The sequence below is a fragment of the Acanthisitta chloris genome, unplaced genomic scaffold (assembly GCF_000695815.1).
Source record: "Acanthisitta chloris isolate BGI_N310 unplaced genomic scaffold, ASM69581v1 scaffold12205, whole genome shotgun sequence".
NCBI lineage: Eukaryota > Metazoa > Chordata > Aves > Passeriformes > Acanthisittidae > Acanthisitta > Acanthisitta chloris.
The window spans coordinates 1-9,790 of record NW_008673230.1 but is presented as its reverse complement, the minus strand read 5'-3'; the positions used below and the strand labels follow the sequence as shown (position 1 = coordinate 9,790).

At 37.0% G+C, this 9,790-nt stretch overlaps 1 protein-coding gene across 1 annotated transcript in view; it reads right to left on the bottom strand.

The window, feature by feature from the left end:
- The window catches only part of SEMA3E (sema domain, immunoglobulin domain (Ig), short basic domain, secreted, (semaphorin) 3E), a gene marked incomplete at both ends in the record, with an annotated part of 14,599 nt that extends 8,890 nt beyond the window's left edge, over nt 1–5,709 (bottom strand). The window contains one exon of the mRNA XM_009074862.1: nt 5,616–5,709. Coding sequence (XP_009073110.1) covers nt 5,616–5,709 — 94 coding nt within the window. The remainder of the gene's footprint in view (nt 1–5,615) is intronic.
- Nucleotides 5,710–9,790: the final 4,081 nt, after the last annotated feature.

Below are 9,790 nucleotides of genomic sequence, written 5' to 3'. Positions count from 1 at the left end.
AACCTGCACAAGGAGTGGGAAATAAATGATTTCCAGTTCGTGTCTCATCTGAGCGAAGGTTTCAGTGACACAACTTCCTACCCTCCAATCAAAATAAACACGACTGAGCCATCCAAATACCATTTCATAGCATTTATAAAGGATTAGAGCAAAAAGCCAGAAATTTGCTTGTTGGTCAGCCTCAAAGTGTGAATTTTGCTTCTTTCAAGAGAGAAAATGAATTGAATGGTGCCACAAATGTGACTAATTGTGCTGCAAAGGGAATAGTTTGGCAGCTGAGGCTGCTTCAGACACCTCTGCTGATCCAGAGCTGAGCAGAGTTTTGCCTTAGGCTTCACCATACACAGAAGGGATATTGCCCTGTAAAATTCATGGGCATGATTTAGTGTAAAATATTGGCAAGTGAAATAAAAAGTCTAAATTATCCAAGTTAAGGTGACCCAAAACTAATACAGAACTTTATTTTTTAAACAGATCTGCTTAAACTGCAGAATTTTCCAGCGTCTGAATAATGTTCCAAACATTTTCACTACCCTAATTAATGACTTATATTAGTCATAAATCCCTTTTTTAAGACTTCTAATGGAAAAATATATCAGATTGGCTGGTATTCTTTTCAATTTCCTTTTCAATTTTGGTGATGTGTGATGCAAAATGGGATATCTTCATCCTTTCAACACCATAGTGAATCTTGGAAAATTCATCACTGCAGGGTAAATGATTTGTCACATATTGTCAGTGATCCAAATGATCAGAAGTTTGGATATGAAGTCTTTTCCTTCTGCTTGACATAGGTAAAAAATGTTGGCATACATATCTAACCTGATGGTATGGCATCTTACCATATAGCAAGGAAATAATCACTGATTGTATCTGTGAGAGCCTGAGGGGAGGAAATGGAAGTTCCAGTCCTCTATGGATATTGTACCATGAAAGATATTGCACAGATACAGAAATTAAAACTGATTTTTATCCTGAACTGTTGCTAAACTAAATATACGGCAAGGATCAAGTGTGAGCAAACTGGTCACTTCACCTAAGGACAGAGACTGACAAGTGTGACTGTCAGATATTTCAGCACAAAACATCCTGCATAATTCTGAGACATCTTGCACTTTGAGGGTCATTTCTTGCCCTTTTCAGTAGTCTTTTGTTCACCCTTTAAATCCAAATTTTGAACACTTTCAGGTTTTTACAGGTGCCGACCAGTTCTGGATTTATAGACAAACTGAGATTGAGGTTTCAGAAATCCTAGCAAGATTTTTACTCATTTCTGCTCCATTGACAAGCTGCTACTACATATCTACTCACTCCTGTTTTGGATGCAGGGTTTTATACTGCTGCACATCACACTGATAAACCTGTATCTTCCAGTGAAAATCACCTGAGCAACTTCACAATCCTCCACTACTCCTCCACTCTTCCAGTCTAAGCTCACTTTCACGTGTATTCATTAAATCAGTTGCTAATAAGTTTTAACACAGCCTGGTTAATCATGCTAAAACAAGAATAGAAACTTTCTTTTTTCCTTATTTCAGCAAACAAAAACCTGCCATGGACCTCAAAGACCAGTATTAGCTCAGCTGATACACACCTACTTGTTAGCTTTTCTTTTCAAGCAAAAAAAAATGCATCAAAATTCAGCTGTGAGCATTTTGAAGATGTCTCTTTTTTTGGCTTTTTCTCAAATCAAAATGTCATAGAATCATAGAATCATCAAGGTTAGAGGAAACCTCTAAGATCATCGAGTCCAACCATTGACCTGTCACTGCTGGAACTCTAAACCCTAACCCAGATCCTCCAGTGCCACATCAGACACCTCTGAAACACCTCCAGGGATGGTGACTGCACCACCTCCCTGGGCAATCTATTCTAGTGCCTGACCAATCTAACAGGGAAAGTGTTTTTCCAAACATCTCATCTGAATCTCTAGCATCTAATCTGAATCTCAAAATATGATCAAAATCAAATACATAATGATTAGAGCATGAGCTGCACCTTTCGTGCATTTCTTTGTCTGTCAGTCAGTTATTACTCATGACAAGTAACATCAGAATGCTGATTCACATTTTAGCAAATGATACCTTTCACTGTAGGAAAACAGCAAATTCAAAGCAAATTATCTATTGCTTAGCTGGTAAAATTCCTCTGTATATTTGTATTTTCTGTCTGTCACTCAAGTTTTCTGTCTTTTGTTTTGAGAGAAAAGGGTTTTATCATTGTTGATTGTCTAGAGTAAAAGAAAAGACACAAATACCTGAAACTGTTTTAAAACTGTAAAAGCAAAGAATATTATTGGAATGGCTTCCCTGGATATTAACATATTCAGGTGTAGTTTAGTTTTTTTCACCACTTGCTCATGATATATTACAGGTAACAAATCATGGACATAAACTAATTTCTCAGTTTTCAAGAGCTAGTGTGGTCTAAGTTAATCAGTGTGCATGATCTGATATCAAAAATAGTTTGGGATATTGAAAGCAGATGGGAGAGTTCATAAGGAATAGAACTCCAAAAGTTTTATATGCTGTTTAGCTAAACACACACATTTTATTCAGCCCTCCTGCCATCCATCCCACATCTATTCCTGAGGCTGACAATAAATTGCTCGAAGTTAATTGTTCATAAACTGAGGAATTCATCACAAGCTACTTCACCACTGGGTCAGATAACCTACAATAAAACTTACAACAGCGTGGAGATTTGGGTTTAAAGCCAAGTCACAACTGTTTTCTTCAAGTGGCTATTTTAACTGTGCTGAAATACATGAAGAGATACAGAACAAGGGATTGCCTTTGCTCCTAAATTAATCCAGCTAAATCTGGTTCTAATTAGTTATTGTGCACAGGATCTTTCAGGATCAACATTCTAAGAGCTTTGAAACTTTTATCAGAGGTATGTAAAGTTTTCTTGTTAGCCTGATCCTCCCTGTTGGACAATGGCCAAGCTGCTGTAGGTTGTTGTGCTAATGTGAATGGTAGAGGTGGATCAGGTTTGGAATAGTTTCTCTAGGAAGAAAAGGATGTTGGGTGTGGATGTTGGCTTTGCTAGCAGGTTTGCACAAAACCTTTTCAAGGACAGGCACATTGGTTGAACCCACATGGGAGAGTGGGGACAACTCTAGGGTGCAGCCTCCAAGGGCACATTGACTTCAGAGCAGGAGTGGAGTTCACTTTCTGAGAAAACTGGAGTGCATGAAGAAGAATGGAACCTCCAGACATGGAAGAAATGACTGGGAGTGCATGAAGAAGAATGGAACCTCCAGGCATGGAAGGAATGGCTGGAAGACCAATCCTGGAGAGTGCATGGTGTAGCTGTCATCTCCTGTCACGGGGTCATGGCCACCCTGAGCTGGAATCAGAGTTTGCCTGAATGAAGGATCTTCCTTCAGAGTGCACTTGGCATTAGAAATCTGTCTTATTTCCAAATGTCAATTAAAAGACTCCCTAATACTCACTCTGTTTGCATCTATGTCCTTCACCCTTTCCAGCTAGCTACCTACAGAGATAAAGGATTTACATTCTGGAGTCTAAAGAGCAGTATTAATTCTGTTTATCCTGGAATCTGTGTGTCTGGGATCCACGGAAGTTGGTCAAATGAAGCAGAAGACATGGAAACACAAACTTCCTTAACATATTTTTCCTAAGTGCTGGAAATGTTAAAGCCCAATAGATAAAAATATAAAATAATGAATACAATAATAAACTCTTTGAAGAATTTTTTGTGCTTTTAAAACATCATTTCTTGATCCCTTGAAATTACAGAATTCCCAATGGATGCCTAGAAAAACAGCCACTAAATACCTTTCTCAGGTAGTATTAGTTTTGATGTAGGGGTGAAAGTTCATCTGGTTTTTGGTGTAGTTTCAGTCATCTGATAAAAATACAATTTTCTCCTCTTAATTTTGCTATGTTACAGAAGTCTTAGCTTTGTAAGACTGATTTTAGAACTCATTGTCAGTGGATGTCCAAGACTCTGATCAGTATTTATCAGGGCAGGACTTGTTGAATGAGTTTCTCCTTCAGAGAAAAATGTGAGGATCCATAGGACTTCCCATAATTCAGGCAAGCTCTCAGAGTGGCCAGTGGGACAATCTGCTTCCATTTAAGCAAATAAAATTCACATTGATCTCACAGTAGGAACACGATCAAGTTAATTTATTTACTTAGTTCTGTCTGAGGAAAGGTTGAGAAGCACTTCAAGATTAGACCGTGAGGTTTCAGGCCTACAGCAAATTCCATGGGATGAGTCTTTGTTCCCAGGCTGAACTAGGACTGGAATCTGTCAAAAACTGGTGAAACAATTTAGAATGAAGAGTGGGAGCAAAGCGTAACAATCTGTGACTCATGGATATTGGAAGGTCAGGCACAGTACAGGAGTTTGTTCTGATCCTTGCATGACTTCTGAACCCACTAACTCTTAAGAATTTGAGTTGCAGTTTGTTGGGTGTTTTAATGGCAGTGAGGAATATTTGGGTGAATTGCTGCAATTTGAAACATTTGACAATACTGGGGAAGAATCTTCTTGTAGTGAATTGGTTAATGTAAAGGAACAAATAAACCTAGAATGTAAAAATACACCTGTCACTCATCACCACCACGATGGGTGAGCTATGCTATTGCAGCTAATAATCAGAGAATTTTAGCTGTCTGATTTTAAGATACAATGCCAAATGCAAATATGAAAAGGGCCCAAACTTCTTCTTCTTATCCCTGAAAAGCTGCAAATTTATTCAATCTTTAGCCTCTTTTTATCTAGCTCTATCTTTTAATGACTATTCCTTTTGAATGCTCAGTTTTTATCTTACGTTTTCTACAACCAGAAATCATTGTGTTACTCCCTAACTGCATCTAGATTTTACCCTTTACCTGCTGTTCCAGGCAAATTTTAATCAATGTACCATAATATTGCCAAGACTGTCTTTCCTTGAGCTCAGAAAATGCTTCTAAGAAACATAATAGAGGAAAAAACATATAGTTTGCCCTGCTACAACTTCAAAGATCCCAGTCCTAGACTGATATACTCACCAGCAAGGCACAGCACCTTCTCAGCACAGCTTCTTGGCACTGCAGGACTGAAACTGAGTTCTGTTTTCAGAACTGTTGAGTATAAGATGAACTTTTTCTAACACAGAATCACCAGTTTGGGCTAGTTTTGTTAGAAGGCAGCCTTGAAAAAAAATCTAGTTGGATCTCATCAGAGGCAATTTATACAAACAATAAAAGGATATAAAAACAGATTTATAAGATGCTTCTTACTCAGATTTACATCTCAGGAGATGAAAAATCGTAAATTTTGTCTATTTGTCTCAGTGGTGTAAAAGACTAACCTAGGCATAATTTGAAGGAAAGTAGGAAGTCATTACTTCCCAAATTACACCACAACCAATTACTTTCAGGATGGCACATGTCATTCAAGCTCTCACTTCATTGAGACACCCCTGCTGCAGCTAATGCTGCCTGGAATGCAATTTTAATGTGGGCAGCAGCAAGAGGATTAAGTCTGACGTGTGGAAAGTTACAGTGGAAGATTGACAACAGTTGAGTGTGCTGAAGGAAGAGACTCCCAATGACAGATTGACAGGACTGTGAAGCTTGTGACATAAAGATCATTACCAATTAAGATGGAGGTGAAGGAAGAACTGGGGTCAAAAGGGCACCTGCCTCGTCCTCTCTCAAATTTGTGCGATTCCAGTTGAAACAGATGACCCTTGAAAAAAAAAAAGAAAAATCACAGAGAACACCATGAACCCTACAGGCAAAGCAATAAAGTCCTTAGAGACAAGTTTGAACCTTGTTATACCTTTGTAATGGATTGACTTCATTAGGGAGAAAAAACAATTAGGGTCACTCAGTGATGCAGCAGCAAAAATTCTATGGGTTTCTACAAATTACGTTTGTGTGTGCAGTGCCCAAAAAGAATCAGAAATATATGCACTAAAATTGCATTTATTTCTGTGGGAGTAGGGAGGGAAGATTCCCCTATCTTTTCTCCAAATTATCTAAACCTTAAATAGATATCTTGCCATGGAATGTGTTTTCCCCCTGTAAACATTTTTTTCCCAGTAGTTCTTAAATATATCACACTGTGTTATCTTTTTCTTCGTAGCTTTAAGATCTTTATATATCTTCTTCATAGAAGTATGTTTAGGAAATGAATCCCCAGTTATGGTTTTTGGAGCAGATGTGATTTCTGCAGTGGATTTAACAGAATATCAGTCTAAAAAAATATTGGCAACATGGTTTAACTTGTCTGAAAAAGGCTTTAAAGACTGAGAAAGGATTTACAATTTAAATTTGCCTTTGCAATGCTATGTTTGTCTTAGCTTTCACAAAAAACAGCCCATTAATGTCTGATTAAAATATCAAGTGAGGTCACAATATATTTCATTTAGATATTAACAAAAGCAGAATATCAGTCTAAAAAAATATTGGCAACATGGTTTAACTTGTCTGAAAAAGGCTTTAAAGACTGAGAAAGGATTTACAATTTAAATTTGCCTTTGCAATGCTATGTTTGTCTTAGCTTTCACAAAAAACAGCCCATTAATGTCTGATTAAAATATCAAGTGAGGTCACAATATATTTCATTTAGATATTAACAAAAGAGTACACCACAAGGGGATGGGGAAAAACAGCCCATTAATGTCTGATTAAAATATCAAGTGAGAGCACAATGTATTTCATTTAGATATTAACAAAACAGTACACCACAAAACATGGGGATGGGGAAAAATGGAAGGTCAAACAGAGAGAAAGCTATAAAAACTTGATAAAATATATGCCACACAGCCATCAAGTGTGTGACTAGAAACCATTTCAACTGTTTAACTTTTCCAATGTTGTCTAACAGTTTGACTCAAAAGTCTATTGAAATGGAGGTTATATCGACATAGGGGATCATAGAATCATAGAATTTAAGGGTTGGAATGGACCTTACAGATCATCCAAATGTAAGTAAGAGACCCAAACCTCATGATGTAACAAGGTGTTCACAATCTTACCTCTCCAGCAGCTCCTGTGTTGGCCTAACCCACTTAGTGCCTGATGTTAAAGCTGATGCAGCAGAAAATAACCATCCTGGGTAGAGGCTGGTGGTGCAGGAATATTACTTTCTGCTGTATCAGCAGCAATTACCCATCAGGAGTAACTATTCCCCCTCTGCTCTTGGGTAAATGTTAAACAATGAAGAAATATTTCTCTGTGTAAATCTCAGTCTCATTCCATAGTTTTCAAACATCACATACCAGGTATTTATCAAAGCTAAATTCCATAACACTTTGAGTCAACGGTGGGAAAAAGAAGAGTAAGGTGAACTCAGGAAGGGAAAGGAAAACTTTCTGAAATCACACTAAAGGATTAGGGAGTCATAATTGGCATAAAATATGATGTAAAGGAAACCTCTCTAAAAAATCACACTAAAGGATTAGGGAGTCATAACTGGCATAAAATATGATGTAAAGGAAATCTCTCTAAAAACAGGCACAGGGTGTGATTGTCAGGGATGTCCTGTGCAGGGCCAGGAGTTGGACTAAATGCTCCTCAAGCACCTCTTCCAACTCTGATTATTCTGTGAACAGTTTGATGTTATTTATTCTCTAAGTGTGCATTAAAAATAAAGCAACTAATGAAGAATTTTTATCTTCTGGGATATCAGCTAAACCATTTGTCAATGAATCAGTTCAATAAAGATATAGAAGTCAGTGGAGAGAGAAACTGAGGGTTAAACATTAATAGATTTTTCCAGTTTTAATGCTTTCTGTTTACTTTTCCCCACAGCAAAATAAAAATTGACTTCTCTATGAAAGGAAAATGTAATAAATTTAAAGCTGATTACAGAAAAAAATAACTCATAGGTAAAGTGATCAGGTGTGAGAACAAAATTGTTTTGAAACAATACTTGAAGAAGTTGTATTATCCACATTTCCTCCTACATAGGAAATAGAGACAGAAAGATTTTGTGCTGTAGGACAAGACATGATGCCCCCACACTTCATATTTAGGTCTTCACCTGGTAAAATGCCACTGATCCTCAGACCAGGGACACCTTACCAGGATGGGAGTCTTACAGATGACATGGAAGGATTCTGTGGGACTGTACATGAAGTTATACTATCACAATAAAAAAGTCTCTAATGTAGTTAACTATATATCCCTGAGAATCTAAATTAAATCAATGGTAAAAACAAACTCATCTCTTTTAACAGTCCTGACATGAATGTGATCAAACAGCTAACTATATGACTGTGGAATTGAAATGTTAAACAACACAGAATCACAGAATCATCAAGGATGGATGAGACTTCTGACATCATCCAATCCAAGTGTACATGCTTAATATCCATTCATTATCTGCACTTTAAAGCTGGAATTGCTGAATAAGGATTGTAGCTCAAATATATAACCTAATATTAATGCTGAAGGTAGACAAAACTTTGGATTTCAGTGCAATTTGCTGGAATTTCTTAAGTTCTGATATAAAGCAGGATGTGTATCTCAGAAATCCTTGCAACTGTCTGAAAAGTCACTGAATATGTAAGCAATGACTCCTCCAAGAGAGATGTTCTGCCTACACCTTTTAGGACAGCATACCAAATATTCCATGGCTGCAATAAGTTATTCCCATCAGTGGGGCAAGTAGCTGAAGCTCAGGTGTGAGATGTGTCAGCTTCCAGGGGATGCCAGTTTAAATGAAATGAGCGTTGCACATTCATAATCAGCTTTGAAGGCTAATTCCATAATTCTAACCCTCCTTGCAGTTTGTGACATTGGAATCCCTTGAGAAATCTCAGAATAAATCTGACAGCTTCCTTACAGATTATACAGCACATCAGTTCAACTCTGCAATGCATTTTATGGGCATTTTTCAGTGGATAGGGTAAAAACTATGCAAAAGCACATATGGAGGGCTGGGAGTGGGATTGGGTATTTCTACACGTAGCTTGGGAAAAGAAATGGGGTTCTGGGTTTGATTTATGGTACCAGTGACTCAGGAAACATAATACATTTTCAGCTATTATTGAAATAATAATGTTGTTTTGTCAGAAATAGAAGATATTTCCAAGCCATGAGACGTTTTGCCATTAGCTTGACATGAATTGATAGTTTTAGACAATGAAGAATGATGTAGTCTATAAATAACAGTGAAAGAAGAGGTCAATCAGAGACATTAAAATTTAAAGACTGAATTTAACTTTTCTTGCAGAAAATTGCTTTCTCTTAATGCCAAGTGCTGCTTTGCTCTGGTTCAAGACAGCACTTATACATGTGATTAATTTAAAACATATGCTTACTTCCATTCCTATTCAGCAAAGCCTATCCTCAGCATTAATACAATGGCTGTATCTTTTCTCTAAACCTGGGACTTAAAAATACAGAGGTTCTAGTGGTGTTTTCCTAGGATATTATTTTTATGAGTAAAAATAATTTGGTTTTCTGTAAGAGTTGAGTTTTAGTCATTTTTTCCACTTTAAATTTTGATTATTTTCCAGGTCACAAAAAAAAAAAAGCGTATCATACTGTCATATTTTAAAGGAGATTGAAACCATTTCATAACCTTTAATTACATACTTAACTGCATATACATGTGCTCCAACAGTACCACCATGATCTGCTTTCCAGGAGACCTTTACCTTTTTTTGGTCATTTTGGGTTGGATTTTTTTTTCTGGTGTGTGGTATGTTTTGATTTATTTTTGGCTATATTTTTATGTATGTTACTTACTTTGCTGGATAGTAAATCATATTTAGAGCACTGTGAGGAGAGGCTGTGCAGTTTTTTGTGGAGATATA